Consider the following 19,661-nt stretch of genomic DNA (forward strand, 5'->3'; position numbering starts at 1 on the left):
TGCCTTCAATTATTTCAGTTCATTTTTGATTTAGAACACTGGTTGATCCTTCTGGCTTCTGACAGGTTTTCTGGGGCCTGGATAAGAAGCTGGCACAACGCAAGCACTTCCCCTCTGTCAACTGGCTGATCAGTTACAGCAAATACACGCGTGCCCTGGACGAGTACTACGACAAGCATTTTACAGAGTTTGTCCCTCTCAGGACAAAGGCCAAAGAGATCCTACAGGAGGAAGAGGACCTTGCAGAGATAGTGCAGCTTGTGGGGAAGGTGAGCAACCAGCTGTGAGGAAATGTGGTGTCGGTGAGCCATCCTCCATTTCCCTACTGTAGTGCAGGCCTTTGACCATGTCGTAAGACCAGCCTCGATGGATACTGCATTGTGCAAAAAGGGCAAATGGTCGCTGGGAGAGGTCAGACTCTCCTGCCTTTAACTGTGCTTTATTTCAGCTTTCTTACATGTTGTTCGACTTCTAGTGACACGTACTTTTTTAGATTTGATAAACCTTGGCTTGATGCTGCTTTCCCCGTGTAAATTAGATTGCAGAGCGTCTAACGCTGAAGTTAAGAAACTTCACTTGCTTCCGTGTTGTAGTCCTGCTGAAATGCCCTTTGCTGCAACTTAAACCAGTACCCTGTTGGAAATAATCTTTGTAAGAGAATGATACAAACTGATCTTCACTGTTGAAGCCATCTGAAGGGTTACAGTTTATTAGAAACCATGTTGCCAGCTGCAGAACAGAGGTGTTGGCATTTATAAGCTGGCCTGTGGAAACAGAAGTGATGTCTGCTTTTTCTAAAAACTGGTGATTACCTGGTTTCTCTGTGGAAACCCGTGACATGACACGTGGCTCCATTTCACAGGCATTCTTTAATTTCCTTCATTCCCTTCACTGTTTTGGAGGGAAAGCTGAGCTTGGACAGGAACGTTTCCCTTGGGAGCTCTCAAAAAGGACCCAGTGAAAACAGTGTTTCAGCTTAGCACTGCGAATATGACGATTGAAAGGTGCCTAGCACGTACTTGACAGGAGTTTAGTCCCATGATGTCTGGATGAGCTGCGCCGATTTCCAAGGTGGTAGCAGCAGTGTGGTAACGTGTATTAACTAGTTATTTGGAGGAGGCTTGCTGCTGGTGCTCTCCCTAGGCACTGATGTAGCTCAGCCAAGGTGAGGCCTTTCACCAGGTCTTGCCTAGCAGAGCTCTCTTCTCTAGATGTGCCCTTGAGGAAGAGGAACCATGATTTTGGGGCCTTCTGCAGTTTTCTATTTACAAAACCACCTTCTAAAAGACTAGTTTACAGAGCAGGGTAGAATCGGTTCCTTGGTATGGAAGGGATATTGATAAGCCAGTGCTTGTAACCAGGCGTTATTCCCATGATAGAAATACTGGAACTGGTGACCTTGTTCTCAAAGATGTTCTCTTTAACAGTTGCTTTCAATCAGGGCTTGCCAACAACTGCAACAAACTTTTGCAAAGGGGGAATAGCGGAAAAACAATCAGACATTTGTTGTATTATTTTGTAGCTCTGAATTCTGTTTGCCTCCTTGTGAAAGAAGGTCCAAGCTTCCTGTGTAGAAAGCAAGCTGGGGTATAAAAACTGGATCTGTCCCCTTTAGCAGAAGGCCAGTGAAGGTGGAGAGGAGCGCCCTGCGGTGCCCTCGGCAGCGGTGCGCCGCGGGTTGTGGCTGTCCTGCAGAGCATGGCAGGCACTGGCATCGCCTCCTTTGCTTCTCCTGAATGCCGGACAGGGAAAGGCCATCGGTACCTGTGGGGGCTAGTCTCAGATCATTGAGATAAGTTAATAATCTAGCATGCCGAGATCTAGTCTTTTTTCTGTGGACACATACAGATTGAGGAAGGTAAAAATGAATTTGTCTCTTTATGTAGGAAGGTGATGTTTCAGTGTACCTCATAACAAAGCTGTGTGCGCTTTCTGTGGGTGGTGGTTTTCTCATTATCTTAAAGGAAACTTCCTTTCCATTGTTTTATCATCAGATGGACTTAAATTATTGGCTGTTTCACCCATCTTAATTTGGCAATCAATTAAATTGGCTGTTCTATAGCAGGGAATGAGAAATGCCCGAAAGGCAGAATTCTGCTGGGAGCCATCTTAAGAGGGTGGGAAGAAAATGGGGTACTGAAAGATAACAGTTCTCATCCAGGACACACCACATCTCATGGACTTCAGTACTAAACCAACAGCGTACCTTACTTTTCTAGGCTTCCTTGGCAGAAACAGATAAAATTACCTTGGAGGTTGCCAAGCTGATAAAAGATGACTTTTTGCAACAGAATGGTTATACGCCTTACGACAGGTGAGTTCCGACTGGCCGCTCTGCCCTTTTAGTCCTGTGTAGCCTGCATTCAGACAGCTGTTTTATTTGGAAACCGACCAGTGCAGAAATTAATTTTACCTGCCATAATTGAATGGAAGAACTGCACTTAGGTAGGCCATCAAACCGTGTGTTCACGTTGCCTTCCCCAAGGCGTGCAGACCTCTTCCTCTGAGTTTCTCAGGCTCTCGTCCTTATTTGGTTGGCCAGTATCCCTGCAGTAGTGTGTCCTCTGGTCTTCCCCGGGAGGAGGAGAGGACCACTTCATTTTCCCAGACAGCATCCAAAGCCTTCCTGTTTTATTCCAGGACTGCAAGAATCTGCTTTCAGTTACTGCTGCATAATTCTTAAGTTTGATCCATCAAAAATACTTCCTGGATCTTTTCCCTAGTGCAGTGTTTATTATCCCAGCCTTTGCTTCTTTCCCTCCTATCCGTGTGTTTTAACAGCCTGTCAAGGGCCTTTCTGTAACTTCATCTCACTCCCCAGCCCAGGTAGATCGAGAGATCTGGAATACTTCACTAAAAATTTAGCTGTACGTCGTTCTGTAACGGTGTGTGCCTTTGGTTAGGTTACTAGGGCAGGCACGCGTGTATGTGACGGGGAAGCACTGCAAGCAGCACGGTGCAGTGTGTAACTAATAATGAGGCATCTTCTGTGGCAGCCATCTACCTGTTAAAAAAGGAGCTTTTTGGGAGCGCAGTGCTTTCGGCACAGAAACACTCCCTTTCCTGTGAGCAAAGACACCTGCAGAGCTGTCGGGTCATCCCTGGCAGCTTGGAGGAAGCCTGCTCCCGTGATGGACAAAGTAGGAAGGAGGAATTCCGCTGGCTTGCTCTGGTGTTTGCCCTTTCTCCTGAGCGTTGGCACAGACTGAAAGGCGGGGCTGGTGCAGCGATGGTTCCTGCTCTCCTATTTTGCCCAGCGTTTGAGTGCTGCTTCAGAAACCGCACTTCAGGATGGCTGCCTTAGCCTGTGGCTTGCCTGGGTTTAAAAATGCGGGACCTGTCAGAGGCAGCGTCCTTTGATAGTATGTAAAAACACCTGGAGTAAAGCAGGCTGGCGCTCTTTCTGTCAGGTGAGAACAGAGTTGTCGCGAAGGTGGGGGCAAAGGCTGGTCCTGGTAACTGGTCCGAGGTGCCTGACGGGTCCTCTTCTGTTCCGGCAGGTTCTGCCCTTTCTATAAAACAGTGGGAATGCTTTCCAATATGATTGCGTTTTATGACATGGCACGCCGTGCTGTAGAAACCACAGCCCAGAGTGACAATAAGATCACGTGGTCCATCATCCGAGAGAACATGAGTGAAATCCTCTACAGACTTACCTCCATGAAGTTCAAGGTATGTTCACAAGGAACTTGCGCTGCTTTCGTGAGCTCTCGGTGCCTCTGAAAGGCTGTTTCTCAAAGGTGCTCACAGTTGCCTTAGATAAAGGTCTGTGAACGGAGACTTTTTGCAAATCTTCTTCAATACACTTTTATAACTGGTTTTAGTTTGTGAGCGCAGGAACAGTCGGGACAGAAATCTAGTCAGGCTGTGCCGGCTGCAGAGCCTTGGCAACCCCAACTTCAGTATCCTTTACGTTAGATATATTCATGTAATAGTACAAGCTCCTTTCCTGTTTGTTTGGGGGGTTTTGTGATAAAATTCAGTTTAAAAAATACAAAATTATAACGTGTTCTCAGGAAACTTTTAGCAGATAAAAGCAGCCCTAAGCATAAATCCAGGAATGTGCTAAAAAGTGAATGGTAGAAATGTTTATCAAGCTATTTTAAAAGGAAGTTAAGGAAAGAAACGCTCATCTGCTGCAGTAATACGTGATGTGCCCTGTATTTGGCTCGGGACCTGAGGGCGGTAACCAGGAGGAGAGGAAGGGACAAGTAAGTTCAACACGGGCTAAAAAGAGAACAAGTGGCTTGGGGCACCTGCCCTGGGTAACTCCAGTAGCTGTCGTCTCAGGGTACAGCTTTCCTAAAACTCATCCAGAGCGTGCTGGTGTAGCAGTTACTGGTAGGACAGAAACTGGGGATGCTGGCTGATGTTAAAGTAGCTAAGGAATACTCTCTCTGAAGTACAATGCTTCATAAGAGTCAAATATAACTCTTTAAGCCAATATTGCAAATTTTTCAAGAACAAGTACTGTAAGATAAACTTACGTGTAAAATTAAGTGTTCTGGCGTGCCAGTGTATTCTGTTTCTGCAGGGGACTGGCTTGTTTCTGCAGTAAGCAGATCCCTGGTATATATTCTCAAAGCACCAAGAACATAAGAAGATACACTTGAGGACGTGAGGTTTTTGAGAGCTGATTATATAGAGACAGGGGAAGTAGCACGCTTCTTACAAAACCTGGCTGCCAGAAGACATCTGGCACACGGCAGAGTGGTGGACAGCAGCGCTGAAAAAGGGAATTTGGAGGGTGAATACACGTGAAGTGGAGCTGGCCCTCTAATACAGTCATAGTTATGATGTAAGAATTGTATTTCACAGAAGCACAGGATGGTCAGGGTTGGAAGGGGCCTCAGGAGCTCATCTAGTCCGGCCCCTGCTAAAGCAGGGTCACCTCGAGCAGGTTGCACAGTCACGCCCAGGCGAGTTTTGAGCGTCTCCAGAGAAGGAGACCCCACAGCCTCTCTGGGCAGTCTGTGCCAGTGCTCTGTCACCCTCAAAGCTTTTCCTCATATTCCTATTTCTTGGGTCAGTCTAAAAGGCATGGGAATTTAAATGTCCTGCCTCCTGTGGTTTGTGGGCTTTGGAGAGACAGCGAAGAAGTAGTGCAGCCACACACAGATCCTCTGTGTTTCCCGAGAGCTGCACTGACCCAGAGGAGCGTAGTGCTGTGAGGGCAACGGTGAAGACCCTGAACAGATTTCACAGCCTGGCAGTTAATGCTTCTTGCAGGGAAGGCCTCGCAGCCTCAGAGAAAAGCTGATAGTTACGGGTTTTGCCCTTGTCTTTCATTAAAAGTACTCTGAGAAAATGAAGCTGTGCAGAGATGATTTTGAGCTCGTTATGACTGCACGGTAAGACTTTAATTGGAACTGAGCGACCTCAGAGTGATGGCAAACTAACTCTTGCGCTTGGAGGGGATGCACCCCAAAAAGTAGAGCAGAGCATTTCAGAGCCACAGAGATCCTTACTCCATTTGGTTTGGAGGTAGGAGCTGGTGTTAATTGCTGCAGCTCTTGAGTCGCACAGCATGAACTAGTTAGACCCTCGGTATTACTGAATCCTCCCCAAAGCAGTTGCTTTTCAATAAAGTAACCACTGCTCAGGGCCGGGCTGGGAACTCCTCTGTCCCGTATCCGTCCTGCCTGCTCACTGACCATGGAAGCAGGATGAGGTGTAAACCTTGCGGCTGTTGGCGAGACAGACAGGAGGCGAAGATGGAGCTGCAGTGCTCTGCAGTCAGCCAGCATTAATCCTGAGGCTGAGCAATCACAGCACTGGCAGAGCAGGGCTGTCTTAAGTACCCGAGGCTTTTCCCGACGGATCTGTTTGTTTGCTGTTATCTTTCAGGACCCTGTCAAAGATGGTGAAACAAAAATCAAGGCGGACTATGCTCAGCTGTTTGAGGATATGCAGAATGCGTTTCGCAGTCTGGAAGACTAGACTCGACCTCTGTGACCACTCCAGTTTGTCCTCTCAATTCCTCATCTCAACTCCTCTGCTTCCCTACCTTACAAGAATGATGCAACAGTACTTGAGTTGATAAATAGCCCTGTGTTTTCCCTGTTCATACTCAGAGTGTCCTTACAAAACATTCCTCTTGGTTTGTGTTTGCTGTTGCTTCATGTGTCTGAAGTGGTGAGTGATGTGTGAATGTGCCTGGCTGAGTGAGGAAATGCTGTTGTACATTTCTAGGGTGGGAAAAACTTCACCTTGCCTCTCCCAGCTCTCTTGGTTGCTGGTCTTTCACCTTGGGATGTAACCAGCTGAGCTGTACCGGCTGGCAGAGGAGGTGCAGACCTGAAGGCAGTCACACGGTACGTTCCGAGCTGGCAGCGGTAAGGGCATTTACACCTGGCACTTTGCTAAGTGACTATCGTGACATGGCACTCCCTGTTCTCCAGCTGAATGCTTGACCATATTCTGATAACGTGTTGATACAACCAAAAATTCCTCACTGCTCTGTCCCTTCTGCAGTCCTCAGCTGAGTCTGTTGGTGTTGAAACGTGGTAGTTTTGGAGTTGTCCAAGAAGGGACTAACTAGAAGATGAGCACATACAAGCAACCAGTATACTTTGGTACACTGGAGAAATAGAATTTTATTTTCCTACTTAATACCGATAGGACTGTTGCACTCGGCATTAGCTAAAGTCAAAGCCATAGTGCTCAGCTTCCAGCAGAATTTTACCTTCTTGCCTCCCACTCACCCCGTAAAATGTCCTGACATGCGGCTGTGTTAGTTTGTGAAGCCTGTGCCTGCTGCTGTGTACTGCAGGGTGTAGATGGCGAGTTAGGGTGACGCCACGTGTGCGGACTGGAGGAGGAACACAGCCCTTCCTCGGCGGTGCTCTGCCCGCCGGCGCGGCTGCCTCCCAGGGCAATGCCCAGATCACGCCAAGGAAAGAAGAGCGTGCGCTTGGCCTTCCTCCTCCACCTGTGCCCACGGGGCCTGGCTGGCGCTGGCACAGAAGGTCCCCAGCTCTCCTGCGAGAGGAATGTATGATGCTAAACTGGGGGCTGGGGGCGGGGGATGAACAGGGGGAAGGTCGATAAATGAAAAAAATTATTTACTCCTGCCTCGTTGTGTGCGATGCAGGAGAAACCCGTGACTCTGGTGTTCTGCTCTGGAAGCACACTTGTCGGGCAGCTGAAACTGCTGTGTCTTGGGCTTGTTTACTGGCAAAACGAGCGTGGGATGAGGAGTTAGCAGAGCAGCCTTCCTATCGAACTGCCGGAGCCCAGCACTCATATCATTGCTGCAGAGCGAGAGAAACGCTGGCATCCTCCGCAGTCCCTCCCTCTCGCTCGCGGCAGGTGGCATCCAGTGCACTCTGTGCCCAGCGGGGCTCCAGCTGCTGCCTGCCGCGCTGGTACGGGCACGGAGCGGTGCCGGGGTGCCGCCGCCGTAGCGCTGTGGCTGTAAGCGGTGACTCTGCACCGAGTAGTTCCGTGGCTGCCGGCTTTGAACAGTAGTGATGTAAAGGGGTCTCGCGCTACGGGCCAAATGCTGCCACTTCCATTACGGTATCAACTCAGTGTTTGTCAGGGGAGCGCCTGGCTGAAACTTTTTAAGGCATTAACTCTCCCAAAGGAGCTGCTCCTTCCAGCTGATACTCTGGTAGCGAATGGTTTAAGTTTACAGCTCACTGAATTTTTGGTGTATGCTGCTTATTTTACCAATGAGCATGTGTGAATGAATAGTCACTATCCAAGCTCTTGCTGGATTCCTCATCATTCGTACCCTTCACCACTGTACTATGTAGCATTTCATGCTAGAAACCAGATGTTCTTATCTCTTGAAATAGAGGATGTTATAAACTTTACAGAAGATGTCTAAGATAATGCAGTTCTAATATTTATTGTGCTGTACCTGGCCCTGAAGTGTGACCAGTTCAAACAGTTTCATATATATTTTTGTCTTTTTTTTTGGTTTGTGTCTGTTTTCAGTGTTGAGATTCTGATGTTCACTGTGTCCTGCAAGTCCTCCCTCCACAGCTGTGGGAGGAATTAAAAGATGGGCAGAACCCCACCACCTACTTTATCTTGTATATTTCATAATGTATGTTGCTGGAAATTGTGTAAAAAAAAAAATAATAAAAAAATGTTGAAGTCAATGAAAATAAAATTGATTTAAAGTAGGTCTTATGTGTCCTATTTTCTTACGTCAAACCAAACCTGTGTTGCAGGGGTGTACGCAGCACACAATCCAGGAAACCTCGCAGCTTGCTTAAAATCTTACTTGATCGTTTTAGGGATTTCCGTAAACCTGTAAGCAGCAATTTGGTAGGAAGCTTCAGTTCTCCCCTTCCAGTACAGCTTGCATAATCTCAGACCTATTACTTGAAAGAGTTGTAACGCAGTAAATATTCTTGGGGTAGATACTTTTAGGACTACTTTTTTTGTAATATAAATGTAAACTTGCTTTTCCCTGCTAGTAGCTGCTGTGCAGGCAAACTCAACGCTTACAATTGTACCACTTCCTGGCACTTTGCTAAGCCTTAACATATTTCCCTGCTGCGTACCTCGTGTTGTGCAATATACCTCCGAAAATCTCAGCTGCTTGTTTTGGACAAACTGATGGCACTTTGGGATCAGAAGCAGCACTGCTTCCCCCAGCCTGGAAGTAACATGTTAGCATTCCTTTTAACTAAGGAGTTGAGACCTTCTGTAAATAGCAACAGATGAAGTGAGAATATACTAAAACCACCACACTCAGGCATTTTTGTACATATTTGACCACTGCAATCCCTGCATGAAGGATGTGTTTTGCTGTTTTATGTATATGAGACACAGCAAGCTCGAATAGAGCAGATGTTCAACGAATTCCACCACATTACAAAGGAAGTCACAAGCTCATTCCTGGCTCTGTGGAGCTCGAGAAATCCAGAGAGAAGTGATGAGTTCAGGGTTTGGCAGTTTGGAAGTTACCGACTGGCAAGCGACTTCACTTCATCCACTCGACTTTTGTGGATCTGGAAGGCAGGCGTCACCCAGCGGCCGCAGGAACACTGCTCGCCCTGCCAGCTGAAGGAGCCCAGCTTCGACGTGCACTTGGGACACAGGAGCTGCAAGAAAAGGAGATGCCCGGTCTAAGGCACACGCAGATGTAGGTCTATTTAAAATGTACTTACATGGTGGTACATTAAATGGTGGCAACCTACACTGTAACGCTTCACAGAAGGGAAATGGGCTGAAGAACAGGCAAGAAGGCTGAACCGGCATGGCTGCTCAGCCCTGGCGGGTAGCAGGCAGCTGCGCTGGCGAAGGGAGGCTGTGGAAATGCAGCTGCTCAGACCCAGCACGGTTCCAGGACAGTTTTGCCAGTCTCCAGAAAGCCTCAATCAGCCTGACACCACAACAGGTTTTGGAAGTCCCACAAACTTTTCTCATACCAAAACCAAACAGCAGATAAACCCTGTCCAACACCCTGGCTAGTGCTCTCAGTCCAACAAGACCACCAGCTCATTTCCTTATAAAAAGGGTATTTAACATTTAAGAATCTTCATAAGCTGTAAAATCCATGCCAGAAAGGCTGGGAGACTTGGGACTTTCACATCAGGGAACAGAAACAGTTTGTTCTGCCTCTGAAAAAAAAACCCAAAAATAAAGCTCACACTCCCCTTCACCTGTCCTTCCATTACTCCGAGCAGCGCTGGCTCCATCCACTGCACGGGCTCAATGAAGTAAGAAGTACACTTGTCACGGCCATCGACACAAAGCTGCGCTGAGTCCGTTACCCTCTTGTGGGCAAAGGCTGCTGGTCCGCTTCCTTCCGTGTGGGACAAAATGCTGGAACTACGGAACAGAGCGCGCCTGCCCTCCATGACATTGGGGGAAAAAAGAAGTAAAATAATTGGGTTTTTTACTGGGGAAACCTACAGACGATAGAAACAGGGACATGTACCTTGTGACAAAAAGTAATTAAGCAATTGGTCAATTACAAATCCTACATTTTTTCTAATCCGGTCTAGGTCAGCAGGCGCTGACTCCCTTCAGGGTCGCTTCTTAACAAACAAACAAGTGACGTGTGTAGTCGGGCTCTGCCCCACAGCTGTACGCTGTCTTTATACAGATCTATTTTTAAACAATTCCTGCCTACTAAAACTTTATGCTTATATACTTGAAGAAACCTACACCTAGGAAATAGGAGGATTATTCAATGTCACTCTAAGCAATCCGTAAAAGGTAGTTAAAATGCAGCAAACCCCACAATCTACCAGAAGGTTCTTCTGGAAAAACCAATTGTCAAAAACGGATGTTATGGTTCCAGAGCAAGCAACTTCACAGAGCCCAGCAGAATTATACCTGCCTACAGAACGTGGCAGGTTAGGCTGCACAAGTGCTGCACAACTCCAAGTAACAAAAAGTGGTTTATTTCATTTATTTGCCTGGTTTTTTGGTGGCATGCATGGCATGGAAACTTAGGCAAGAGCTCATCTCTGTCCTGACGATAATGACACACCCATTGATTTACACAGGCTATTTTTTCTCTTGAGTCAATTTCAAGATGACATTTTATGGAGAAATACAGAAAGTTCAGTACCTGCATTTCCTGCACCTGTAGAGAACCTCTGTGTTTGGAGTTTGACACAGAATGGTTGGATCAACAGCAAAGACTTCTCGGGGCAAGTCTTGAAGTTCTGCAGAGGGGTAAGTAACAAGTTGTGAATCGGATCAACGCAGCCATGCAGCATTTCTGTAGGACAAGACAGCACGGCGCCGCTGCCCCAGTCACAGCACGCAGAAGCCACCTTCTTTGCATTCACTTGTCCACTCACCAATTCCATTAGAGAAACTAAAAATGAAAGAGCCTCATCCCGCCACACCTAAGATTGGGATTTGCTTACTGAAAGGAACTGGGATCTAGACTCTGGCCTTAGCAATGGCAGAACAGTTGCATTTTGCGTTACATTCTTAATTAAACTGAAAGCAAAGGCAGAGGAGTTGTTAGAACAGTTCTGCCAGTCTTTTAGTGCACGTGATACAGAAAGCTTACAAATGGGAACTGCTAAGGAGAACGACACGTAAAGGGAGACAGCACTGTCATGCTGAATACGCAACACTAAGATTTTGTAAAAAAGCTATGGATTATTATGATGATTATTATAAAATTGCACATATGCACGCATACCTACTACAGCCAGCCTTTGGCAAATTGAAAGTTTACTTCATAGCTTGACTTCAACTTTTTCTCAGCTTTGCATTTGTTATTTTTTAAGCTTTGTCAACTTCTTTTTAGAGGATGTTAAGATTGCTTAGCCAGATACATAAAAATCAGGCAATGTATCAAATTGACCCTTACCATTTCTGCATCTTGCTAACAAGAACAGTTCCTTATAGCTCTTATTTCTGAGGCATCTCTCAGAGACACTCCTTTTCCCCAGCTGATAAGCTGAAATTCTTCAGGGCCAACAGAACGTGAACGTCAGCCTAGCCAACTCAAGGCTCGGCTGCTTTGAGGGCAATACTCAAAGCCAGCCACCTCTGACACGGGCCTTCTGTGCTCCCCCCGGGACCTCCCTCCTCGGGAGACTGCCCCAGCCTTCCCTCCAAGCACCCACCCCAGGCTCAAGGCTGATGCTCCCAGGACCCAGCCCTTCCCAAGGCTGACTCCCTTGGTTAGAAGTCCCTTTGTTTATTACTTTTAACAACTTCAGATGGTCAGCTTGGCCTAATCTTTGTGCACAGCTTTCTTTTAACGTATAGCTAAACTCTAAATCACAGCCAGAACTTCCTCACCTGGAGGCTTCTTTCTGCATACCTTGGATAACGGTGTTCTTTTCACCATCCGTTCTTTGTTTCCCATCCTTCCCAAGGCTGACTCCTTTGGTTAGAAATCCCTTCATGTCACTTTTAACAACTTTGGAGAGTCAGTTTGACCTAAACTTTGTGCACAGCTTTCTTTAACACCTAGCTAAACACTAAATCACGGCCAGAACCTCCTCACCTGGAGGCTTCTTTCTGCCTAACTTCAGATAACGGTGTTTCCACCATCCAGTCTTCGTTTCCCATCCTTCCAAGGCTGACTCCCTTGATCAGAAGCCCCTTCATTTGTCCCTTAACAACTTTAGAGACTCAGCTCGGCCTAAACTTTGTGCCCAGTTTTAACATCTAGCCAAGTACGAAACCAGCTGGCTAATTCGGGGGTTCAGGCACCGCGTCCCCGCTGAGCCAGCGGCCTCCCTGCCGCGGGAAGGGCGGCGCTGCCGGCGGCCCCACGCACCGGGGTCGCGCTCCGCGAGGCTCCGCAGCCGGTACCGCCTGTACAGCGCGCTGCTGCGGTCCACGGCGCAGCCCATCGCCTCGTAGAGCTTCAGCTGCGCCTGGAAGCCGGGGTTCACCCTGCGCCGGGGGCGAGAGGAGAGCGGCGTGAGGGGGGGCGGCAGGCCGGCCGGGGAGCGGGGGCGGGGGGCCGGGGCACCCACTCGGCGTCGGGCTTGGCGGCGCGGACGGCGGCGTAGGCCTCCTCCCAGCCGAGCCCCTCCGTCTTCATGAGGTAGGCGGCGGCCACGGCCACGCTGCGGCTCAGCCCGGCCTGGCTGCAAGGCAAGGAGGGGAGAGGCCGGCCGTCAGGAGCGCGGCCCGGGCCCGCCGCCCGCCCCCCCGCCCCGGCGCTCACCAGCGGACGAGGGCCGCGCCGCCGCCCGCCCGCGCCGCGCCGAGGAAGGCCGCGCACTCATCCAGGCGGCTCAGCAGGTCGGCGCCGGGCTCGTCCCGCGCCCGGACGTGCATGGCCCGCACCCCCGGCACCGCCGGCGGCTCCTCGGCGTCCACCGTCAGCACCGCCACCACCCCCGCCGCAGCCAGCGCCTCCGGGGACGAACACGACTCCGCGCCGCCCACGTAGAGCCCCGGGAACACCGGCACCATCCCGCCGCTCCCGCCAGCCGGGGCCACCGCCATGGCGGCGCGCACAGACCGCCCACAACATGGCGGGGCCGCCGCTCCCAAGATGGCGGCCAGCGGCGGGCGCGCGTTGCCATGGGGACGGCGGGGCCGCCTGGTGGCCGGGCGCGGGTATGCGCCGCGCCCCCCTCCCCCCGCCCGCGCCCCCCTCCGCCGCCCCCGCGCCCCCCCTCCACCGCCCCGCGCCCCCCTCCCCCCCGCCGGCGCCCCCCTCCCCCCGCCCGCGCCCCCTCCGCCGCCCCGCGCCCCCTCCGCCGCTCCCCCGCTCCCTCCCACGGGAGCCCCCGCAGCTCCCCACGGCCACGAGCTGCCACCCCGCCTCGCCCTGCCGAGGGCTCTCCCACCCCCCTGGCTGCCCCCTCGGGAAACAAGTACATTATCAGTAAAGAATCTCCCAATGTGTTATTAAAACCCCCCTTTATAATTTAATTATTTTTTTTAAATTTTAAATTAAATTTTACAATATGTTTTAACTCGTTGTTAAAAAAATAACTTTTTATTTTTAGAACTAATTTTTGTTATTTTTTGAATTAATTTTTAATAATCTTGTGGTTTCGAGGTCCCCATTTGCTACTGTTTGCATGTTTTGCAGTGACAATTATTTTTTTTTTACTTCAGAGATGAGGTGGGAGCGACTCCTGGCACTCCAGGGTGCTTCTCCTGGAAGCGGTTTCTTCTGCGTGGGGTGGGTGGCTGCTCCGTGGGGGTGGGTGCTTGGAGCTGGCTCGGGTGCCGCCCCGGGTGGGGACTGGGGCAGACACAGGCAGGTCAGAGGTGAGCACCGCACCGCAGCAACACCCAGCGCCGCAGCTGCCCATCCCGATTCCTAGCGTCCCTACTCCCGGAGCAGTCCTGCCGGTGGCAAGCGTGGTGCGGGAAGGAGGCCCTGGGGAGCCCGCGGGAGCCACGTTTGTGGCTGTGAATCACGGGCCGGGAGATGAAACCCAAGCAGCAAGGCTGTGAGGGGCCTTCACTTGCTGTGCGATCTCCCACTAGGACGGTCACCGCGAGCAGGATTCTGCATCTGAGCCAAGTTTGCCTGCAAGAAGTCAAGCACACGGAAAGTCCGGTGGGAAATGCATCAGCTTGGTGCTCAGGTCTGCCCCGCGGCCACAGCCGCCTAAGCGGGAGGGCAGTCGGCATGCAGGAGGAAGCTGGTGCAGCAGCCTGAACTCTTTCTGGATGGAGGTTTCTTCTTCAGGACTCAAACTGGGAGCACCTTTATAACGTCACAGGTTTTGCATCCCTGCGCACCTTTTTTGTCATGCATGTTGTGAACCGGTTACGCTTCCCATTGCAACCTAAACTGGAAGCCAGACCAAATAATTGCTTACTGGCCTCGTTTGAAACATCTGAATAGACTCTTGCCACTGAAAAATCCAGTGTCTGGTATAGCTTGAAAACTAGCTCACTCCTCTGTTTCATAGCAGCTGTCATGCAACAAGTAGATTTTGAAGTGTAAAACACGAATTGTAACTAAACTCATGTTTTTATTCCGATCTCTTACCGTTAACTGAGCTGTGTGACTTGCTTTCAGCACTGAAATCTGATGCAGTGTGGCCCAAAGGCATCGCATCGTCTGGTAAACTTCCTCGATTCCAAGGTTTGTTACATGTGACACCAACGAAGTCTATGATGCAGCCACTTTTTTTCTGCACATCTGTAAGGTTCAGGTCTGGTCTATGGCGAAAGGAGACAGAGCGCTCGCTTTTCCTCCCATAGATAAGGATACTCTCCCTTAGGTCGTAGCAGGTGGCCCGTGCAAAAACATCACCACCAACACATCATCAGGCTTAGCTTTTCCTTCTTGTCTCTGGCGACCCCGACACCTCCCTTCCTCCTCGAGCCATTTTGTTCGAAGGGATCTCTACCATATAGCTGCAAGTTTTCCCCAGCACAGGCCAAACTTTGCAAGTTTCTGAGCAGGGGTAAAATGTCAGTTTTCATTAGAAAGGGCTATGCTAAATCTGTCTCCCCAGGTGGGGAGTGTAACCTCACCCTGCCTCCCCTCCGTGAGAGCCCTAATTATCTGTCGGGGTGGGGGGGTGGGGGGGGAGGACTGTTCTAGCTCAGCTCCCTGTGAGATAGCTGTAGGCAAAACCATTGCAAAAACAGTCTGCGAGGGCCTCTTGGATTCTTGCAGGATGCTGGCTGGCTGTGGAGGAGGTGAGACCGGCATTGCTGATAAAACCTGGTGGGAAGGGACATAGCTATCCCCTTCCCGCAGGAGAGGCGGATGGAGCTGGGGTACCGGGGAGCAGCTGGCCCGCTGCAGAAGGCATGGGCCACTGCAGAGATCCTGCCCAGCATGTACCCACGTGCTCATCGAAGGCTCCCTGCTGGCACTGCCGAGTTGTCAGCCTTACTGGGAGATGGACAGTGGGACAGTGGCTTCCAGAGCTGGAGAGCTTCCATGTGCTGCTGGTGTCCCACTGAGCAGACTGAGACAGCTCTTTGTAGTTGAGATGGTCCCCAGGGCTTCTGAGGGTGCCGGTCCACCGCAGCTTGAAGTTAGCTGTCATCATGCCTCACCTCCCGTGCTTGCCCTAGTGCCCGTGTGATTGTGTGGTGGCCCATCTGGCAAGCTGCTCCAGCGAAGGCAAATCCCCTCTTGGGATGTGTTACTTTTAAATCGCATAAACCCGACCCAAAGGAAAGGGCGTTACTGTGTATCTGAGGATGGAGAGTCTCTGACAGCTCTCATTTAGATTATTTTAAGCTACATAACTGTATTATCTGTGCAAAAACTCCTTTCTGGTTGCCATTGCGGCCGGCTAGAAATAAAAGGTCTACTGAAAAAGCATTAAAGAATGCAGACAACTTCTCAGGAACAGCTCCTATAATCTAGCACAGAAAAAAACATACTGAAAAGAGACAAGTGAAAGTAAAACCAGATCTAACTATGTATGGACCTTTAATTGTGAAAGCAAATAACAATTGCAGCAAACTACTACAGGGAAACTCTGGATTGATTATCTGTCTCTTGAATGATCTGAAGGAAGCCTGTGGGCAAGTGCAAGTTATTGAAGGGGCTATGAGTTTTACGGTGGGATTGTATTTTCCAAGGATTATATCAGTACTAAGAGGTGGTTAATCAAATCTGTGGACTTGCAGAGGTGAATAGCACCGTCTGCAACTAAAAGCAGGGGCAGAGTCAAGAGGCAGGGCTCACAGACGCAGGCTCTCAAGGCGGTGGTCCAGACACGGTGTGACCACTACGCTCCTGTACACCAGTTCCTAGAGCCATGGATGACAAAGGAATATGAAAGACGTGATTTCAAAGTGAAAACATGTAGTGAAGGAAAGTACAAAATCTGTGGGTCAGAGCTCACGGGCAGCTCAGCACCCAAGAGCTTCACGTGACCCCTCGCACTCCCCGAACAACCTTGCTGTTTCTCGGTACCTTGCTTCGCTGTGTTTGCCACCTGCAGCCTGACAAGATGTCTTGAGTTTGCTCATCACTCCCAAATTAAATATTTTTTTCAGTCTGATTTGTAAACCCTTGCTCTCCCCCGACATCCGCCGCCCCCATCAGCTTTCATCTTCTCCTGTACCACCGAAATTTTTGACGGTTCTTTCTTCCCCGGGTTCCAGGAAACCGTGTGACTAATTAAGCAGTTGGGGCAAGCTCAGGTGCAAGGAAAAAACAAGTCAGATGACAGACTGCTGCCCACTCACTCCAGCGAGTGCATTCCATCTCAGCATGCGTCTGCCCTGCTACTTCGTAAGGGAAAAGAAAATGCCGGGCTTCCCAGGGCTACCCGCTCCGGAGCCTCACAGCACAACTGGATCAGCAAAACTGAGTCTCCTGCTGTGGAAGCAAAAGCGCGGGGGGCCTGGGCAGAGGCATAACCGCTTCTTCCCTACTGGAAGAATTTGGCCCGCGTACTTGTCACACACTTGAGTGGCTCTGCTCCTTTAGGCTTTTAAGCAGTTTTGGGTGCGTACATCAGAGTGTTCATGAGAAGAGTCTGCAGCCCACAGGCCGAGTTGACAGAGGGGGCATGCAGCAAAGTACAACACCAAAGCATGGAAGGGCTAATGAGTGGGGACATCTTCAAAAACACATTTGTGAGAGACAGCAGCTCTGGGTCTGTGTGTCCTCTCCACATGTAAATGCAGCAGGAGCTTGGAGCTTCCGTTTTGCGCAGGTCCTGCTGGTGAAGGAGCCTGGTGGCATTTCTTGCCTCTTGGAGAAGTGTCTCTTGGCTTTTGCTGAGCTTGGAATTTGGTGGGAGCTGGAAAGCCGTACACAGTAGCATCTCTTCCCTTGGAGCAGGAACTTCCCTGCTGTCACTGTGCTCCTAGCGGCAAATTTAACCTCAGATTTTTGAGAGTGCTGTCCCCTGCATTAGTACACTCTGCACATCTGTACTGGACTTCACGTGTCTACTTTTATCCATGTATTAGGAGGAAGGATTGCTGCATCTCCCTGCAGAAAACCTCAAAGACTTGTAAAGGCAGCTAGCAACAGAGAAAGGGCTTCACTCTTGATGTGCTGCAGGAGGATTTCACCATAGCCCTGTGTAGGTGGGACATTCCTACCTGACTCCACTCTCAGCATCTGCAGACATGCAGTTACACCACATTTCAGACAAAAAAGACGTTTCCCAACTGCAGATTTGATGCTCAATTACAGAATGGAGCATGACAGCTACTACTACTGGGTATTCATAACTCTGCTTCACTTTATAGCTTTAACAGCTGTAGCAACCAAGATTTATAATGACACATTATGTTCAGCAATGCATCATGTAAGGAAGCTAATCTGACAGTGCCAGGTCACTGAGCTGACTTACAAGTTTTTAAGTGCATTTCTTCTGCCAAATTTGCTGCCCTATTTATTGGATTAAAGTGAACAAGTTGCACCATGTTCATAACACTTGGTACTCGCCTCTGCTTTGGCAGCTCCCAGACTCTTTTGCCCCTGCCACGCTGCCATCTGGAGCCATTTGGACCTTCTTCATTCCCTATCCTCTCTTTGAAAACCTTTTGAAACAGGTCCCGTCCTATGTGTCCTGTAAGGGGGTACACCACAGGACAGGAGAGGAGGGACTTTAGCTGGGAGGAGGTGCTGGGGACACGGGCAGAGATGAGGGATGGAGCGGCCATGGGAGCAGAGCGAGATGGTGGTTGTCCAAGGGCAGAGGGGGACCATGACCACTGCTGCTCACTGCCTCTCAGCAGGAATTTGTCTGTATTTGTCACTTTCGGAGAAAGGACGGCTTGCAAAGATTGGGATCGTCCATTACTTCTCCCTAGACTCAGAATTACAGCTGACAGTGGGAAAGTCAGTCCTAAATAAACATTAAATGTTAAGACTGTACTGGGGAGCTGGGTCTGTGCCCACTTCAGGGCCACCTCTGCAGCCACAGCACCTGAGCAGTAACCCATGGGGTTTAATCTCTTGTCTCGCCAGTGGGCCGTGTGTTTCCATGTTTTCCATCCTCACAGCACAGTAATCCACCGCATGGTCACAGGCAGATGGATAGCAGAATGCTGGCTCTATTCAGGGGTAAATGGGCTCGTTCTCCTAGACATTCATTACTCAAAGATGCATTCCTCATTATTCCTGCAATTTACCCCAAGTCTGGTTCAGCAGGCTTTAAATGGCATTTCAAAATCCCATCCCATGGACCCTTACTGTGTGTTGTCAGGAGATGTAAATTCACTGCAGAGAGTGCTACACTGCCACTGACAAATACTCAAGGTCTGCAGATCAGAGGAGGCAGAAAACACCCCAGGGATCTTTGAAGATGGAGCTGAAGCACTTCTTTGTTTTTACAAACATTTTTGTGAAACAAGAACTTGTAAATGACTAATGTAAAGTGTTGAGCCTTTTACTAATACCTTAACATCTGCAATAGCAGTATGTGCTGCAGTTTATCATTGCCTTTATTGGCATCTAATGAATGTTACAAACAGAAAATATTTTTCAACATCTAATTTAATTGCTGTTTTCCCATGGGGCAAAGAAAATATACTGTCCAAAGCAATCAGCTATTGTCACAAGCAAATAAGATTTGAGGCAGAAATATCGCTGAAGAAAAATTCTTAAGAGGCAAGACCGTTCACTATTTTAACCTCCAAGTGAGACATTTCCTTACTGGTGGTTATGCCTCCGTCATTTCTGCTACTACTTCTTTTTGAGTTCCCTATTTCTCTTTCTTGTTTTAGAAAAAAAGGAAAAAACAATGAGAGAGATCTGGATCCTCACGTTGAACGCTTTAACACCACAGACAATCTCTTACGTATTTTCTTTTCTAGCCCTGTCTTGAAATGAGTTAGTTTTATTCCTCTCCCTCCTTTCTGTGATGCTCTGAATTCATGGTTATCTCATCGGGCAAAAAGATGGTAACTTGCCTTGAATCTGATTCTTGTGTCAATGTTATCCCTTCATTTAAATAGCTTTTTTTGTTACCTGTTATTTATCCCCATGGTGCACCATTGGGGAAAATTATAAGAAATGAATAAACTAACCCACCCATATTCCTGCTCAGCTTTGGCTCTGTGGGTGAAACAAGACAAGTCTGTCTGTGTTTGCTTGGCAAAGAGGAGCTTTTCAGTTTCCTCTTACAAGGTCAGCTCTTGCCTGTGTGTGTGCAGGTTTTAATTCATCTTTCTGCATATGACCTAACAGTATAACAGATGTGCTGGGTTCCCCCTCCCCCAATGCTTTGTAAACAGTTTTTTAGCTCTACTAGAAAACATGTCAACTGGCCTGTCCTAGGATAAGTTTTGAGGTTTTTCCCCCCCTC

At 49.2% G+C, this 19,661-nt stretch overlaps 2 protein-coding genes across 5 annotated transcripts in view; one reads left to right on the forward strand and one right to left on the reverse strand.

Annotated features, from left to right (window-relative positions):
* ATP6V1A (ATPase H+ transporting V1 subunit A) overlaps window positions 1-8,135 on the forward strand; it is a 31,494-nt gene extending 23,359 nt beyond the window's left edge. For both annotated transcript variants that reach the window (XM_056339987.1, XM_056339988.1), the window contains exons 12-15: window positions 66-269; window positions 2,220-2,314; window positions 3,501-3,672; window positions 5,848-8,135. In XM_056339987.1, the coding sequence (XP_056195962.1) occupies window positions 66-269; window positions 2,220-2,314; window positions 3,501-3,672; window positions 5,848-5,940 (564 nt within the window). In that variant the 3' untranslated portion in view covers window positions 5,941-8,135. The remainder of the gene's footprint in view (window positions 1-65; window positions 270-2,219; window positions 2,315-3,500; window positions 3,673-5,847) is intronic.
* A 581-nt stretch (window positions 8,136-8,716) lies between these two features.
* On the reverse strand, window positions 8,717-12,958 carry DUSP12 (dual specificity phosphatase 12). Of its 3 annotated transcripts, none has more exons than XM_056339989.1 (6): window positions 12,617-12,947; window positions 12,423-12,536; window positions 12,221-12,339; window positions 10,541-10,637; window positions 9,624-9,810; window positions 8,717-9,062 (listed from the first exon to the last, which is right to left on the reverse strand). In XM_056339989.1, exons 1-6 carry the CDS (start codon window positions 12,898-12,900, stop codon window positions 8,922-8,924), a joined length of 942 nt encoding a protein of 313 aa, XP_056195964.1. In that variant the 5' UTR covers window positions 12,901-12,947; the 3' UTR covers window positions 8,717-8,921. The 3 variants fall into 3 exon arrangements, with proteins under 3 accessions (XP_056195964.1, XP_056195966.1, XP_056195965.1); XM_056339990.1 differs by having other exon boundaries at window positions 8,920-9,268; window positions 12,617-12,958; XM_056339991.1 differs by lacking the exon at window positions 12,423-12,536 and having other exon boundaries at window positions 12,617-12,948.
* Between the last annotated feature and the right edge of the window lie 6,703 nt (window positions 12,959-19,661).

Source organism: Falco biarmicus, chromosome 5 (assembly GCF_023638135.1).
Source record: "Falco biarmicus isolate bFalBia1 chromosome 5, bFalBia1.pri, whole genome shotgun sequence".
NCBI classification, from domain to species: Eukaryota; Metazoa; Chordata; class Aves; order Falconiformes; family Falconidae; genus Falco; species Falco biarmicus.